This window comes from Fusarium sambucinum, chromosome II (assembly GCF_050947815.1).
Source record: "Fusarium sambucinum isolate potato_lamoka chromosome II, whole genome shotgun sequence".
NCBI classification, from domain to species: Eukaryota; Fungi; Ascomycota; class Sordariomycetes; order Hypocreales; family Nectriaceae; genus Fusarium; species Fusarium sambucinum.
Genome location: NC_139293.1, coordinates 1,187,557 through 1,204,665, shown reverse-complemented (window position 1 = coordinate 1,204,665; position 17,109 = coordinate 1,187,557). Strand labels below are relative to the sequence as shown.

At 47.9% G+C, this 17,109-nt stretch overlaps 3 protein-coding genes across 3 annotated transcripts; all 3 read left to right on the top strand.

Annotated features, from left to right (window-relative positions):
- Positions 1 to 2,253: 2,253 nt before the first annotated feature.
- On the top strand, positions 2,254 to 4,283 carry FSST1_007190 (uncharacterized protein; the record flags this gene model as incomplete). The annotated part of the gene is made up of 2 exons (XM_083223948.1): positions 2,254 to 2,293; positions 2,344 to 4,283. The coding sequence occupies 2 exons, from the start codon at positions 2,254 to 2,256 to the stop codon at positions 4,281 to 4,283; spliced, it is 1,980 nt and encodes a 659-aa protein (XP_083083151.1).
- Positions 4,284 to 4,949: 666 nt separating this feature from the next.
- On the top strand, positions 4,950 to 9,035 carry FSST1_007189 (ABC transporter ATP-binding protein; the record flags this gene model as incomplete). Its single annotated transcript, XM_083223947.1, has 5 exons — positions 4,950 to 5,147; positions 5,235 to 6,336; positions 6,389 to 7,232; positions 7,288 to 8,637; positions 8,687 to 9,035. The coding sequence occupies 5 exons, from the start codon at positions 4,950 to 4,952 to the stop codon at positions 9,033 to 9,035; spliced, it is 3,843 nt and encodes a 1,280-aa protein (XP_083083150.1).
- Positions 9,036 to 14,622: 5,587 nt separating this feature from the next.
- FSST1_007188 (uncharacterized protein) lies at positions 14,623 to 16,608 on the top strand (the record flags this gene model as incomplete). Its single annotated transcript, XM_083223946.1, has 1 exon — positions 14,623 to 16,608. The coding sequence occupies one exon, from the start codon at positions 14,623 to 14,625 to the stop codon at positions 16,606 to 16,608; it is 1,986 nt and encodes a 661-aa protein (XP_083083149.1).
- Between the last annotated feature and the right edge of the window lie 501 nt (positions 16,609 to 17,109).

The window sequence follows — 17,109 nt, the reverse complement described above, 5'->3', positions numbered from 1 at the left end:
GCCTCTAACCCTTTCACTATCATCAGGAAACAAGTGACTAGCGTAACTGCCGTACTCAACATCAAATATGGCAGGCAATAATCAATGGCTGAGTCTACTGAGTGCAGTCTTGACGCCTACTAACAATTCGAGGCAAGACCTTGACACTATTCACTTGCCTAGGCAGTTACTCGGGTAGACACAAGAATTAAGAGGTAGGCGTAGCTGTATAGTAATTATCATAAGCTACAGCGCAGTTAGATACCTACCTACGCAGGTAACGAGGGTCTAGGTCAGGGTGCTAGTATTACAAAGGAAGTGTTTTCTTTCCCTCTTTAGAATTGCTATAGTCACAAAACACAAAAATATGAGCTTACTTGTGATATATTTACGAGATCTCAAGAAGTAACGGATTTCCTCCAGAATAGTATATCGACAGACCCAACATAGCCCAACAGAGATATGGCGTTCTGATAGTTCAGAAATCTGCTCATTGTAGTCATCAAGCCTTCTTAAAAGGTTGGTTTCATAGTTGTGAAAACCAGCTCTGCGCCGGACCCCCTCCTTCCCCTGGTAGGAGGTTAAATTTGCCAGTTTAGTTGCCTCCATTATCCTCGAATATGGCGACTTCATTATTACTTCTCTTCGACCCTATGTGTATTATTATGTGTTGTTTTTCCTGCCTGGTTGGAAAACGTTGGCTGGCCTCGATATGTGATTGACGATAACACAACCAGTGATTTATTGGCACTTGCCAACTCGGCTAAAAAGACCAAAATATTATATGACCTCAGTTCATGGATACATCATGTTCAAGTGTAGAAGGTGAACTTTCTCTCTGATGCCAAGTGCTCATCATAGGTCAACCATTGTATACTACAACCGAATTCAGATGTGGAAAGAGAGAAGTGGAGAGATTCCGATGCAATTTATACATGCGGAAAATCACAGTGTCTTTTCATACTTTGATACTATACGACTTACTGTACGAAGACGCCTCGTTAAGCTCGGTTTAATACTGCATAAGGTTAAAAATCAGCATTGTGTGATTGAAACTAAAGTTTTCTTGAGTACGCCTTTGCAAAAATCTAGCTTCCCAAGATAAATTCTCAGCTGTGGTTAAACCTTGCCTGGGGTTAAAATTTCTAATTAGCAATTCGCCGTGAAGTGGTTAGCAGAGACAGCAGAGAAAGACCACTATGTATATAATGTAGAACTACAGCTCTTTCAAACACATACGACCATACCTATCAGAGAACTCGGGATCCCGTCCGCTCTCCCATAGATAAGCTGGTAAGGGGCGGATTAGTAGTTGGGTCGGTGACGACCAGCGAATCCCCGCTGTTGTATGTTGATTTTGGTGTTCATCTTTTTGCTCTTATATATATTTCTAGCATTTCCTCTGATTAGATATTAGCCCTATGATATATTGTCAAGGCTTGCCAGGAGCTTACTTCAATCAAGCTACAGGAATGAACGCAGGACAGGTGCTTGGTGACTGATACTCATTCATATTTACAACAAAAAGATTGGTTGCACAATCCCCTTGGCATATAACATAACTAGAGTCTATACGGAAACACAGACTGTGTTAAAGGATGCCATATTGTTTCTAAGTTCGTGCCCTACCAACATTATCATCAGTTGCACCAGGTTGTTGTGTCACATCTTCGGGCCGCTTCTGGCTGTCCACTAGGACCTGGGGATGCATGACTGGAGATGAGTATAATTGACCAGCTTGTAGTCCTCAGAGTGAGAATATCCGGCATGTATCTCCCCTGCACATCAAACAAGCTACGCTGTACAAACATGAATCCGGGGGTGATCGGAGACCAGTGCTCACTCTAACGGCCCGCTGCGGGGAGGGATCAGGGATGGTTATTCGCCTAACAGCCAATATAGGCTCTTTAACTCTCCAAAATTTGTTGGTCATAGATTCACACCTGGCCCTCAACTTGTTCAAGTTGCCCCTTGTCAAACTAAGCTTTTGTTTGAACGTCTCCTTCCTCATTAGATACCACGCAAGAAAAGATATCACCTGATTACCAGCCAAATAATTGTGCGATTACATGATTGTTAGTTACATGACCAACAGCCAAACGCACGAGGTGACTCAGAGTATCAGCTTCCCTCATCGGCTGCTGGCTTGACACGGGTTGTTCATTGTATCATCAACAAAGTAAAATACATTGAGAAATCTGTAGCTTATCGTAGAAGATTGCATTTTTACACGATATCGAGTCTCTTCTTGGTAACTCGAATGTCTTGCGAATAATGGCCACACTTCCTCTCATCCAAGTATGGAGCGACAAAAGTAAACCCACACTTCTCATTTCAATGATAGCTTGCTAAACTAGATTCTAGATCTGATCAGTGAAAGCATCTGGCAGGTCTCACATATCTCGTACTGGGAAACATACCGATGGCAATCGGTTGACTTGACCATCACCAACCTCCGTCAGCACGAAACACCAACTGCTAACGAGGGTCTGCGACTGATTCTGGTTGAAGAAGAGACATCGACGCCTCTGGAGCCAGGATCCTTGGGGTCAAATGAGGCCTATGACTTCTTGCTTCGGACACTACTGGTACCCGTAACTCAGGGTCAAAACCGTCTCATCAAACTCATCGTGCCACGATCAACTGGCTACATTGCGCGATCGGACATCATTCCTCTGCGCCTCCACGACTGTCCACATGTGGAGGTTGTTAGATCCTTTGCTCAACCTCTTCAAGCTTACAAAGAATCAGAAATCGTATTGGACAAAAAAGAAATCAGCTTATCAGGCATATTTAGGGAATCTGCAGCAGGTCTCTTAGTCTTCTCGGACCCCAACTCCGACCTTCAGGTCATCTCATCTGAGCTAGAACAAGAGCTAGGCAATCGACTGTCATTCCCCTGGCTCATTCAAGAAAAACCCCGTGAGCGGACTCTCGTTCTCGTTGAAGCAAATAGCTCTCATCCCCAAGATGGACTTGGCCTGTACACAGGAGCCAAAGCCCTGGGTATCAAGCTGGTGGTCTTGGATGAAGCCCATCATTGGCTCGCCAGTCACGAGGGAGACGACTTTCGTGAGGCATTTATGCCAATAACGCTCACCAACCCGCCTAAGCCAGAACTTACAGACCACATTCTCACTACTCTGAAGTCCTACGGCAAGCCTATCGATGGTATTATGACATGCGCGGATACGTACTGGCCTTTTGTCGCTGAGGCGGCTATAGCTTTGGGTCTTCCTGCAGCGTCACCAGAGGCTTTCCAGATCGCCACCAACAAGTACAAGACCAGCGTTTTTGCTGGTCATCGAGCACATCATGCCTCCAGTCCCGAAGAAGCCGCTTTAATAGCTCAGAGGGACGACTTATCTTACCCCCTAATTGCCAAACCATGTGGAGGATGGAGTTCCGAGGCAGTCTATCGTGTTGACTCTCCCGATGCTTTGAAAGAGGCTATCAGTGCGATTTTCTCATCTCGACATGGCCATGAGCTTGTGATTGAGCCATACTGTGACGGACCTGAAGTTGACGTTAATCTCGTACTGCAAGATGGCCAACTCCTCTTCTTTGAAGTATGCGACGACTTGCCCAAATCAGCGGATGTCAATGGGCCAAAGGTTGGATCACTGTCTACTTTTCACGAACTTTGCAGCGTTTACCCATCTGAGCTGCCGAAACCTGAGATTGAGCTATTACGCGATACTTTTGTGGATATCTTGCTGTCACTCGGACTTCGCAGTGGTGTGTTCCATCTCGAAGGGCGCGTAGAGAACTCCACAGTCGAATACAAGGAGCAAGCCAACGGTAACATGGAGCTCACCGAAAGTGACATGCGGAATTGCCAAGTCAACGGGCCAAAAGCATGGCTCATCGAGATCAATCCTCGTCCTTTGGGGATGACCGGCTCTCAAATCATTGAGCACACGTACGGCATCGACTACTGGGGTCTGGCTCTCCTACTCACCATCAACGACACCACTCGCTCTCGTGCACTTGCTCTTCCCTTCAAAACTGGTCCTCAGTACACCAGTGCAATGGTTTTCATCCCCGCCGACTTTCCGTTATCTTGTCAGGGGGTCTTTGACTCGGATGACATTTGCAAAGAGTTGTTCTCACGCAGACCTGATCTCAAAACATTTGTGAGTCGGTGTGGGTGTTTGCTGAAGCGCGGACAGAAAGTTCCCCATCCCAGTGAAGGACGCAACACGTTTGTTGCTTACTTCAACGTCTTTTCTCGAAGCGGTCGTCAAGAGGCGATGGATATTGCAAGACAGGTACGAGAGGAAGTCCGATACCAGTTCAAGTAGTTGTCAAATGCATCTTTCTTGTGCGTTTGACTGCACGATTCCATTTAGATGCCGGCTTCTATCCATAATTGTTCTTTTCTTATGCATTGCTAGAAAGCGAAAGCCATACTCGTCCCTGTATTCTGATCATATCTCTGGAGTGTTGTCATCAGAAGTGCTGCCCTATGATCCAGATAGCCTATCTCCAGTGTATCAATGGTATTCACACACTGTTGATGCTGTATTGCAGGGAGTTCCATCGACAGAAACACCTTCCTCTTGCAGTATACCAGACAGGGGTATGTTAAACAAAGGACCTTCCCGAAGTTGAGCCTCACCAGATGTCATCAGCATTGACACCCTGTAATCATTGCCAGATTTACACCTGAACAAACATGCTGAGATGCTAGCGACAGGCTATGGTGAGTTCTGCAGGGCGCTTCTGACAAACAACAAGCAGCCCGGCCTGAAAGGGTAGGATATAGCTGCGGCGCATCCCTCCAGTACCTGATCTTGCACAACCAACAGATGTGACTTGGCTTGACTCATCTCATTCAACACCGACGCGCTGAGCCAACATGAATCTCCCAAATTTTCTTCATTCACGATTCTGTATCGATTGTATACAATTCTCTGACGGCTTCACGACAGCTTCTAATAAGCCGCTGGCCAAGCCACTCGCCCGCCATGGCCTCCGCTGAAGCTTCTGCAGATGACCATCAACGCGCTGTTCTTGAACGACAATTGCATGGTCTGCCAAATGATGCAGGCCAGCCAAATTTCAAGCCAAACATCACCATCTACGCGACAAAACTCGATAAAGTCATTCTCAGCCTAAGCTCCATCTGTGCCATCATTGCTGGTGCCTTGAATCCTCTTGTTCCTGTATGTTCAATCAATGACTTGCTTGCTATCCTTCCTCCACATTGCCGTAATAAATCACAATATAATGTACTGATCAGCTCACTCTAGGTTATCTATGGTCTTCTCGTCGGCGTATTCAATGGCTTCAGCAATGGATCAGTGGAAGCTTCTGAGCTACGCTCCAAGATTTCCACCTTTAGTCTCTACTATGTCTACCTAAGTATTGCTCTTTTCGTCTTCACTTACCTGGGCACCCTCGGCTTCTACTTCAGCGGCGACCGCATCGCTAGAGCATTACGCATAGCATACCTCGAGGCTGTCATACGTCAAAACATGGCCTTCTTCGATGTTTTGCGCCCCGGAGAGATCTCCACCCGTATCATGTCCGATATGGGTATTCTTCAGGAAGCCATCACCAGTAAAACATCAATTATGCTCAGCGCTGTCGCCACTTTCTGTGCTGCTTTCGTCATTTCCTTCATCATGTACTGGAAGACCGCTCTAATACTGAGCCCCTTTTTCGTTACCATGCTTCTCATGTTTTCTGTCGGTGGTTCATATAGTGTGAAGCATCAGAAAGTGTCCAGACAAAAGTACGGTCATGCGGCTGGCATCCCGGAAGAAGCCTTTGGTGCTATCAGGCAAGTAGCTGCTTTTGGGATGCAGACCTTCGTGAAGGAGAAGTACTCCCAGGGCCTGAAAGAAGCGGCAGTAGCAGAACGAAAGGCACAAAACATCGTCGCTTGTCTAATCGCCTCCATGTGCGCCATGCCATGTCTCATCTACTCTCTTTCGTTCTGGACAGGATCAATCTTCTTGGTTAGGGGCCAGACGTCCGTGGCTGCCATTACATCAACTACACTGGCAGTAACGATTGGTATGTTTGCCATCATTCGCATTGCTCCCTCCATGCAAGCACTCGTTTCTGGTATTGCTATCTCTGGATCTTTGTTCGAGACGATATCTAGAAGATCTCCGCAGGATCCTTTGGGAGATAAGGGGGAGATTCCGGGATCCTTAATTGGAAACATCCAATTGAACAATGTCGAACTTGTCTACCCTTCTAGAGACCAGACAAAAGTACTAGACAATGTCACTTTGCAGTTCTCCGCCAACAAAACGACTGCCATAGTCGGTCCATCTGGAGGTGGAAAAAGTAGCATCTTGGGTCTTGTTGAACGATTCTATGAACCCACCAGTGGCTCAGTTTGTATATTGAACCCCCATTCTTGGATCTGATACGCCCACTAATCGACCCTTAGCCGTGGATGGAAATGACATCCAGTCCCTCAATCTGCGCTGGCTCCGGCAACAGATTGGACTGGTCGATCAAGACCCCGTTCTTCTTGATACTTCCGTTCTCGAGAATATCTGGTACGGCTGTGCAGATGCAAATGACACAACACCTGAGAACAAGCGTCTTGACTTGGTTATCGACGCGGCCAAGAAGGCGTATGCTCACGACTTCATCATGGCTTCACCAAATGGGTATCGGACCCGTGTTGGTGAGAAAGGGATGCAGTTGTCGGGGGGTCAAAGACAACGGATTGCAATTGCTCGTGCACTCATTCGGGACCCAAAAATTCTTCTTCTGGATGAAGCCACTTCTGCTCTCGACTCAGCATCAGAAAAGGCCATCCAGGCCGCTATCGACATTGCATCCAAGCACCGTACCACAATCATCATTGCTCATAGACTGTCAACCGTCAGGAACGCCGACCTGATTGTTGTGCTAAGCCGAGGCCAGGTTGCTGATCAGGGCACTCACGATGAACTCATGGCTCGGAATGGGTTATATGCAGACCTGATCGAGAAGCAGCAGATCAACGAAGAGAGCCAGAAAAAAGCTGGTGCTTCAATCGGTCAGGACGATGAGGTCGATGTGATGCTGCCTGGAACACAGGGGGCTACTCAAGAATCAGAGAATAAGAAGGCTGGAACCATAGAGACAAGAAGACTTGAAGGTACAACGAATGGAAACCCTTGTTTATCTGTGCCCAGGAGACAAGGTGCTTTATCATTCCTGCTCGACATGAGTAAACCAGACTGGAAGGTTCTCATAATCGGCCTCATCTGCTCCATCCTCGCAGGCTTGGAAATTCCAGCGTATGTATTCTCAAGCTTCATCCTTCCGAACGTCACGCTGACTGATATGTGACAGGGAATCCATCTTCTTCGCCAAGCTGCTCACAATCATTGGCCTTCCTGAGAACCAGTACTCCCAACTCAGGAGAGATGTAAACCTGTGGTCTGGCCTCTACGTTGCTCTTGCAGGGGCAGGATTTGTATTCTGGTTGGGTGTTGGAACAACTCTGGCATATGCTACACAGAAACTCTCGAAACGCGTCCGAGAAACATGTTGTGACAAAATCACTGTTCAAAGTATGGGGTTCTTTGACGAGGCCAAGAACTCTCCCAGTGCACTTTCCAATACCCTCTCAAAAAGCACTGACGACCTCGCCGGGATGGGCGGCCCGGTCATGGGCGGCATTCTGACCTTTACATCTACCATTATCGGCGGTATTGCTGTCTCTCTCGCCGTCGGATGGAAATTAGCCCTGGTGTGTACAGCCACGATCCCAGTCGTTGTAGCCTGTGGGTGGCTACGTCTCCAAGTCCTTGCTGCGTTTGACGCTCGCATCAGACAAAGCGGAGTAGACTCGGCTGCATACGCCGGCCAGATCGTGAGATCAATGAGGACTGTGGCTTCCTTGGGCCTTGAAAAGCGAGTACTTGGTATGTACGGCGGGTTCCTATCCAACCATGCAGCCAAGTCTCTCCGATCGATACTTGTCACTTCTGCACTATATGCTGCCTCACAATCTGTCGTCTACTTGTGTGCCGCGCTGGGTTTCTGGTATGGTGGAACTCTGATTGCCAATGGAGAGTATTCTGCTTTTCAAGTCTACGTCTGTTTCGTCTGCCTTATTTCAGGATCACAAATTGCTGGATCCATTTTCACTTTTGCCCCTGACGCTGGTAAGGCAATGCACGCCGCTCAAGAACTTCAGAAGATTGCGGAGCTTCCGGACGGCGAGAAGGGAACACAAACATTCCATGCCACCGAGCACACACACGAGAAGAAAGCAGTACCAAGCCATCTTCTAGATGGGTCTGACCCTTGGCAGGTGAAATTCCAGGACGTCTCATTTGCATACCCCTTACGTCCTCACAAGCCCGCTTTGAATCACTTCACTGTCTCCGTTGAGCCAGGTCAAACACTTGCTCTGGTTGGTCAGAGTGGCAGTGGTAAGAGTACTTGTCTTGCTTTACTGGAGCGCTTCTACGCACTACAGCACGGGCAGATTCTCGTTGACGGGCAAGACATCCGCAGCCTCGATCTAAACAGTTATCGACTGGCAATTTCATTGATCAGTCAAGAAGCCGTCATCTTCTCAAGTTCTATGAGGGAAAATATTGCGGTTGGCGTTGTGGGACAAGACGTCAGTGACGATGAGATTCTAGCCGCGTGTCGTCAAGCAAATATTCTCGACTTTATCAATTCCCTACCGTAAGTACTACGCACTACATATGATGTTCTCAGAATTAACAGAATGTAGCGACGGACTCGCATCACCAGTAGGAACAGGTGGTAGTATGCTCAGCGGCGGCCAAAAACAACGCATCGCCATCGCCAGGGCATTTTTACGAAAGTCGAAGCTACTACTTCTTGATGAGGCAACATCTGCATTAGACAGTGAATCCGAGGCAGTCGTGCAGACAGCCATCGAAGCGGTCAAGAAGAACAGGACAACGATCATGGTAGCTCACCGATTGAGCACAGTTATGAATGCTGACGTGATATGTGTCATGCGTGAGGGATCTGTAGCTGAGATGGGTAGTCCGCAGCAGTTGTTGGCGAGGAGGGGATTGTTTTGGGAGATGGTGAACATGCAGAGTCTGAACTGATAGACATGAAATCTCAGAGAACTTCAATAGACAGACAGTACTCATAAAGTTACTAGAGTGTAATAGAACTGAGATGCAAGAACACCTAGATCCAAGAACGTCCTCATCTAATGTGATCCTGAGTCGACATGCCTGTACACAAACTCTGAGACTTGTTCGAATCATGAATAAGCAGAGATACACAACATGTAGTAAAGGACCGTTCCAGCTTCTAAGTGAGTACGCATGGCCAGGCTCCCCGTGTTGGATCTTAAGTTCCGTCTATCACAAGCTACCGGAGGTCTCTATGGACACGCCTTTTTCTACCAGGACCTCTTTCATGAAGAGACTATTCGCGCCATCATCGAGGTTTTCTACGAGGTCCGGACCTGCGGAATGGAAGAGTCCTAGACCCCTATTACCTCGTTGCGGATAAGCGGATATGATACCCCTAAGATAAACGCGAATATCAACACCGTTGCGCAGGTGGTGCTTCAGAACCATAGATGCCATGAAGCTCGAACGATAGTTCCGGACCATCTAACACTTGGTGATGCCCGCCCACCAGGTCCAGCAGTCTGATGGTCTTATGATCAGAGCAGAAATAAGCAATATTGGATCCAGTTCTGGAAATGGCCAATGCTTCTTTACCATGAATTTCTGGTATATAACGGCTTCGGTCAATTGAAACCAGTTTGTTGTCAATGTCTTCTGTTACGTGGACGCTTATCGGATCTCAATCATACGTTAGGTAGTGAATAAGGACGTGAGTACCCATCAAAGGTCAATTGAGCGACCACAACATTTTCACTACATGGTGGCAGTTTACCGGAGAGGTACGTAAATCGTTAATTTCTTATCCCCAAGAAATTGGATTAAACATCAATCAATGAAAGCCAAGAACAGCATCCAAAAAACCGTGTTTGTCGTATCGTATGTGGTTGAAATAGGCTACCCTGGACATGGTATTGGAGAAACAGCCGCTCACACCACGACCGCAAAAGCAGTAGCGTTCCATAAAAGTCGGCTAAGGTTGAGATCGCCATGAACAATGACATGTTGATCTTGATTAGAAGCTCATTTTTCGGATCTACGATTGACAGTGGAGTTTTGCCACCGCCTGTGTTACATGTTGTCTCATTGTGTTACAGAGCGGAACAGCCTCTTGTCATGCCATGAACGAACACTTTTGCTAGTGTCCCGCCATGTCACACAATTAACTCGTCTTGGGCGATGATATCGAAAACGGCTGCTGGAAGTGATTGAAAAGCTGACTTCAAGCTTTCGGCTACAAAGAATAAATGGTCTGGGATAAATTGGTTTGCTTAATTCGTTTATCACGCTCACATGGCCCAACCTTTTTCATCCCCTGAGGTCTGCAGAGTAGCTGCAGAGTTACAATAAGATCAACTCGGCGAGTCGCGCACGTGAAACACAACCTGCAGATCTCGCCGCACGACTCGGGGAGAACAAACTGACGTCGTGGAGATGTGACTGCATGCACGACAAGACCCTTCATAATCGGCTACCAGTGATCGACGAATTGGAGACAGATTGTTGGCTAAGACGACAGACCTTCATTCCAGAAAGACAATAAGTTCGGATTGCACAAAAAGTTAAATCTAGGGCTGACACTGATTCGATCCTCATCGGCAGGCAAGAGAGGAGGGGGTCAAAGAAAGTTCAAGCGAACGGGACGTGTATCAAAGCACATGGCGAGTGAAGTTGATCTTTCGAGATCCGAGGGGAAAGAAAAATGGCCATTGATGTGAAGTGAAAAGAGGCTTGCAGTTAATGTCACTGAACGGAAAACTAATGCAGTGCGGTATGAGCCGACTTCGGAGAATCAATGAAGGGGAAGTGAGACAGTGGGATGCCATCTGGGGTACCACGACTGCTGAAGTGATACATAATAACACAAGCACAAGGTTCGTTGCCATGGTTTGAGATGCCACAAGGGAGGTCTGAAGGGTAAAGACAGCTGACGAAGAAACGTTGAGCTAGCATGACATGGAGGCTCTGTACGATGCAACACTGACAACAAGACAAAGAAACACCAAGGTTTCAGTCTGCAAGCGGTGTGCATGAAGTAGTAGCACTACGAGACAAAGAGGTCCATGTATGTGTCTAGTCAACAACATCTTGGTCGTCTATTCATCGAAGTTGGTTCTACTGGGTTGTCAAAAGCAAGGCCGGATCGTATAGGATGAATTTAAGAGCAAGCGGATGCCACCCGAGTGCCCGGGGCTTAGGATTAGAGCCGCATTGATTCAACAGGGATAGATCCGATTTTTGCAGTGTCAGGAGACAGAGAGAAAACCTGATTCCGATACATAAAAGAGCGGAAGTTTGGTTCTATCGTGAAGTGAAATGGCGGAAGTTTAGATCCTTGATCAACAGAGGGTCCCGTGTACAGGGACGGTTCCGGGGATAGAGCAAGGGCGGGCGGATGCGGTGAGTGCGGGGGATCAACAGGGCTATGTACTGTACCTCACGGTAAAAAAGGTACCTGGAGACGAGTATTGCCAACTGTTTATGGCGGTGATGGACATTGAAAAAAGATGAAACTGAGAATGGCTTCTGTCCCGTTGTTCCACAGCATATTTGGTGGTGGTGGAGAAGAACTGTTGAATGCAACGGTTTGCTGTTGCTGCTGAAAGTAAGCATTGCTCAGTCAGATGTTGTCTCTAAAAAGTGATCGCTTTCGGAAGCCGCTGGGAAGATCGTATCGTGATGGAGGGTTGGAGAGCTGAGAAGAATGAGTACTATGTAGCTGTCTTGGATGTGACGGCATAAGATTGATGGTGCGTATTATGCATGCAGCAAGCAAATAAGTGCATCGGATGAGATGGATGGATGGATGGATGGGATGAGTGTGTGTCGCGTGGGGGATTTTACTTTTGGTAGATTTACCAGAAAAAAGTTAATGTTTCTATTATTGAACCTTGATCACGATAGCTTCAAATTCTTTCGAATTGAGGATATGTTGTCATTTCAAAAAATAGAACGACACGTAATTGATGCCATGCACATTTTACAATTGTCTCAGATTATCTCCTTCAAACCAAGGAAAACAGCCACTTGAGTGAGACTTCTGTTAAATTGCACCTCAACGAAATACACAACAATTATGGCGTTGTTCTGTTGTGCAACACAAGACCTCAACAGTGGTTGCATCTAGCTGCGCTGCAACCACCAGAAGAATCAGATCTCACAGCGACAAGAGAGAAGGGTTTTTTTTTTTTTTGTTCTCTTGAGGCTCTGGCTTTTTAAGCGAAGTTCCGAAAGATGGTGTGAAGTACGACGCCTACAAGTACAAGGACGCCCAGTGAGAGAGATAACGGACCTGACGATGGAGGGTTACAGTCAAAATGCCACTTATCCATCCACCCATCCAGAAAGAAAGACCAGATATGAAAGAAATGGGATAATTTTCTTTCTGATAGCTTCGCTATTTTTTGACTCGCCACGAATTAGCTGCATGTTTCCGAGTCTTTTTCTTTACCCTCAAGTCTAGTTTGTTTCATTTTCACCTCTTTTGAAGTTTTGTGCATGGCTAGTTTTCGTTTATTCTGACGGCTTGCTGCACTCTATTAGTCTGGACTGAAATGGGGTCTTCGTTTACTGTAGGCACAAGAGGGTACCTAGGTTAGTATGTGGTCATCAGAGTTTCGCTTCACTTTGGTTCCAAGATAGTGGATGGATGCTGTAAATAGTCGGTGAGGACGACAACTGCAGGAACCAGACTTCAGAGGAGCGCAGCGGACCTCCGGGGGCTTGCGGCATCCGGGGCCGGGCGGGAACACTACAGGAGGGTCCCCGGTGAGCGCGGAAGCGGGTGGCGAGCGTAGTTTTGTTTGTTCGTGTTATGTACAGTACAGTATCAGCAGCAGGTTTTGTACATGTTATCGCACAGCTTATTATAGGGATGATATGAGATCATCGAACGCCTGGTCACAGTTTGGTTGGAATTGTTGGACGTGGGGAGCCGTCTTCGGTATCTGCGCTTGTAATTAATCTGAGTCTTGTCGGAAAAAGTCACCAGCCTGTGTGAGTTGAAGGGTAAAGTACTGTAGACCCTGAGTCAGACTGTATTTTAACAGTAAAACCATGAACTCAGCACAGTGTTTCCCTGACTCTTTTTTGGTCTACACTGTACATCTACTCTCTCATCCCCATGTTAATAAAACCCCACCATGAGACTCCCAGACACCCCCACCAAGAGTTGGCCTGGGCTCTCGGTGACAGAAATAATGAGACATGGTTCCCACGGGGAATCCGCTTCGATGGCTGGGGTAATAGCAACTATCGTGAGCTTCATGTGAAGATTACACAGATACTGTATCTGTTGCCCAGTTTACAAGCGAGAAGAAATAGGGGATTATTATTCTCAGGTACGATGATATCCATGGCCCCATTGTCAAGGCACATGTTGATCCGCATCGCCACACACTCCAGGTACAGCAGGTCCCTTCAGATCATCGTTCTTTTCGGGGTATGACAGGCGACAAGCTCTATTGGTGCAGAACCTTTTTCTTGTGTTCCAGGGGTCTTCTTTTCTCTGACGCTCTCTTTTTTGCCTCGGGAACTGAAGCCCGCCCTACGTCGTCAGATTTAAAGGTGGCATGTCAGAAATAGTGAGAGTTGTCCATGTGGTTATTTTTTCACTTGTCATTTCTGTTCAATGACATGTTTAAAGCCCGACAACTATTTGAGGCAGGTGGAATAATAGATAACAGCGTGGATGGATGGCTTGCACTCGGCGATTCAATAGTTTTGTGGCGGTATCCATTGAGAATACACTGAGACTGACCGAACTCGAATGGATGAATAAATGACATGGATGTTTGGTTTAGGTCCTCGACTGAAATGTGAACTTGTGACCGCCGGCGTCGGACGCCAGCCATTTTTCGATTTGATCCGTACAGTAGTCTCGTAGTAGGTACCTACATGGGATGGGAGAGACATAGAGAGATCAAAGCATTTGTCGTCAATCAATCAATCAATCTACCCCATGTACCACTTCTACTGCCACTGCCTACCGAAACCAGACCAGACCGAACCAGCCCGACCAAATCCAAGACCAGGCCACTGCAGGGCCGCCCAGTCTTATCGGATGAGATGCTCATGACCCTTTAAAGCCAAAATACCCAAGGTCGCCCGCCCCGTTGATCTCTCTTTTCGTCTCCATACCTTTCTAATTCCAACCTACCGCTTCTTTCCATACTTTGTCTTGTCGTCACTACACGAGACCACCACACCAGACAAGACCAGCCTAACTTAACTTTAACAAACAACCATCACATTTTTTAATTCCTATCGTTACCATTTTCTCTCTCCTCTTACAATTTCAAATCTTCTCTACTCCTCTCAATTTTTACGTCCATTGCTGTCGAGGTCAATCTCGTCCAAAACCTAAAACAAGCACTACTCACTTGTTTTTGTCCGCCCGTGCCCCTCTATCACAGGCCAGGCCAGGTGCAACGCAAAGCGAAGCAACGCAACGTAATAGCAGACCTACCGAACCAAGTACAACCCAGTCGAGTCCGGCGCACGAGTCATCCAATCCGATCCCTGACCTCCCTCCGTCTTTTCTCTTTCTCTCATCATGACCACGCCAGAGAAACCTCGGCGACGGTTTGTTCCAGAGCCCATTGAGACTACCTTTTCGACAAGCCGATCAATCAAAAAGACAGATGACCAAAACACAATGCGACCCAATCCAGAACCGACACCGGAGCCTTCTCCTCGCTCGCCATCCCCTGGCCTTCACGAACTGCACCAGCAGCCTCGACCCAAACGACGCTTCGCTCCCCAGTTGATCGAATCTTCTCGCAGAAGTCGCAGAGTTGGAGATGCAGGTCCCGCGACCAAGCCCTCAGACAAAACCGACATTACCCCCTACACAAAAAACATTTACACCGCCACAAAACATCGCGGAAGGAGACGAGATGATGCCCACGAATCCCCCTCCAACGGCCCCAGACGTCGCGAGTCCGAAGACGAAAATGTCGTCCAATTTCTCCTCGAGATTGCCGCCAAGGAGGCAGAGCGCCAGATGCAGGAAGCTGCTATGTCTGCTTTCCCCAACAGCCACGTGCGCGAAGGAAATGTAGACCATTTCTACTTCCGCGAGAGTTCAGGAAGCGATCAGTCCCCCGAGAGCACTTCTCCCGTGCACGAGCACCATAACCACTCAGGCAAACACCATAAGGTGCGGCGGCAGTCGTCCGATAGCAATCTCGGTTGGTGGCACAAGCACATGCAAGAGCATGCCGAGTCCAAGCAAGAACAGCAACATGAAGATGCGATGGCTATCGATGAGAAGCCTGGTGAGATGGACGTTGTGGTCGAAGAGCCAGAAATACCGACAATTAAGAAAGACGAGGATACTATAATGCAAAACGACAGAACCGACACGGCGGAACTTGACCTGATGGACCTAGAACTGCCCCCGGATCCGGTGTGGACCACCTCCAATACGCCCCGTGATAGTCCTAGCAAGCGTTCATCGATTGGAGTTAGTGGTCCGATTGGAGAGACGCATATGCCGCTGCTTGACACTGAGTCGTATCTGACAGCCGAGCAACGCAACAAGGCCGCGTCGCCGGCACCTGCGGCATCCCGGCATATTGGTGAATCTACCATGCCCTTCATCCCATCGGCCCCGGCCGTCGGGTCTGCGGATACTCCCTTTGGCAAATCTTCTCAAATACCCCCAGACACCGGCGGTTTTGCTTCGCGCAGCGCAGCCAGGCCCTTTGGAAGACCCTTTGGAGGCTACGGACGTGCATCGCCTGCTCCATTGTCACATAAGAAGCGTTTCGGTGTCACTCCACCAATGCTCGGCAAAGATCTCGTTTTCCGAAAGTGTCCCTCTCCCAAGCAGACCAAGCTTGAGCCCGATCACGCATTTGCAGAACGGCATAGGGAAGAGAAGTTCCGGGACGTTTCGGAGCAGAATGGTCTCTGGCGAGGTTATTGCTTCAGATCAGACTCGAACGATCCGTACCTTGTGCCAGCAGACCTGCATGCCCCACCAATGTTGGCTACGCCTAGACCGGTGGTCACACCCGGTGATGCCTCGCATATCAGCTCTCCACCTTTTACAGACGAGCCTGTCTCCATCAATGGCACAACCAATGGCCAAGTGAATGGTACTGCAGACAGCCGGACACGGGCCGGTCCTCCCAAGGGGCTCCACATGTTGCATGGCATCAATGAGCGTCTACAGAAAGAGAAGGCACATGCCGAGCGAGAAGACAAGATTGAACACGAGTTTGACGACAGCTTCGTTACTCAAGTTTACAACTACCTGTCTTTAGGTTACCCGGCTATGGCTCGCGCTTTTGATGGCGAGCTCTCGCGAATTAGTCTTATGAGCATTGATGACCTTGAAAAGGATGATGAAAAGCAACTTGCTCAAGGCCATCTTGTTGAGTCCGAGGAGAACAAGCCTCGCGACCAGAGATGTCCCAGATGGCATGCTCTTCAGTCTTATATCAAGGAGTGGGCCAGGCAGCACCCGAATCTCGACAGCATGGACCCTGTTGGATGGGGTGTTCGGGAACGCCGAGGCAGCTGGGCTGTTTAAGCTGCATATTCTTTTTATTTTGCACTTTTACCGATTGCGTGCGCTATGTTCAAGACCTCGACTTACAGAGGAAGCGGATCGATTGATTTACTGTTTCGACCATGGATGGGCGTTGTGTTTGCGCAGCATACGAGGTTGTATGTATGCTTGTCTTTCAACATTTACAATAAGCATGGCGGGACGAGGATGTCCCTAGAGCGGGGTTGGCAGGTTCAAGAGTACCTAGAAGGAGGATTGAGATACATAAAAGCTGCACTTTGCAAGACTTGATTTGAGGTGGATTGTCTATACATTACGAAAATCGTCTAAAAGGCTGAAATGGGGAAAGATAGAACGAAGGAAGAGGCTTGGATTGGAAGACGGCGTGTTACAAAGGACATTGCTGTGACTGGAGGAGTCTCTAATTGTTAGTCTTGCTACACAATGGGTGTAGACAATAGATTTTACTCTCGTCGGAAAGAATCGAGAGTTTTCGTTCATGATGAAAGTCCTTTGTGTGAT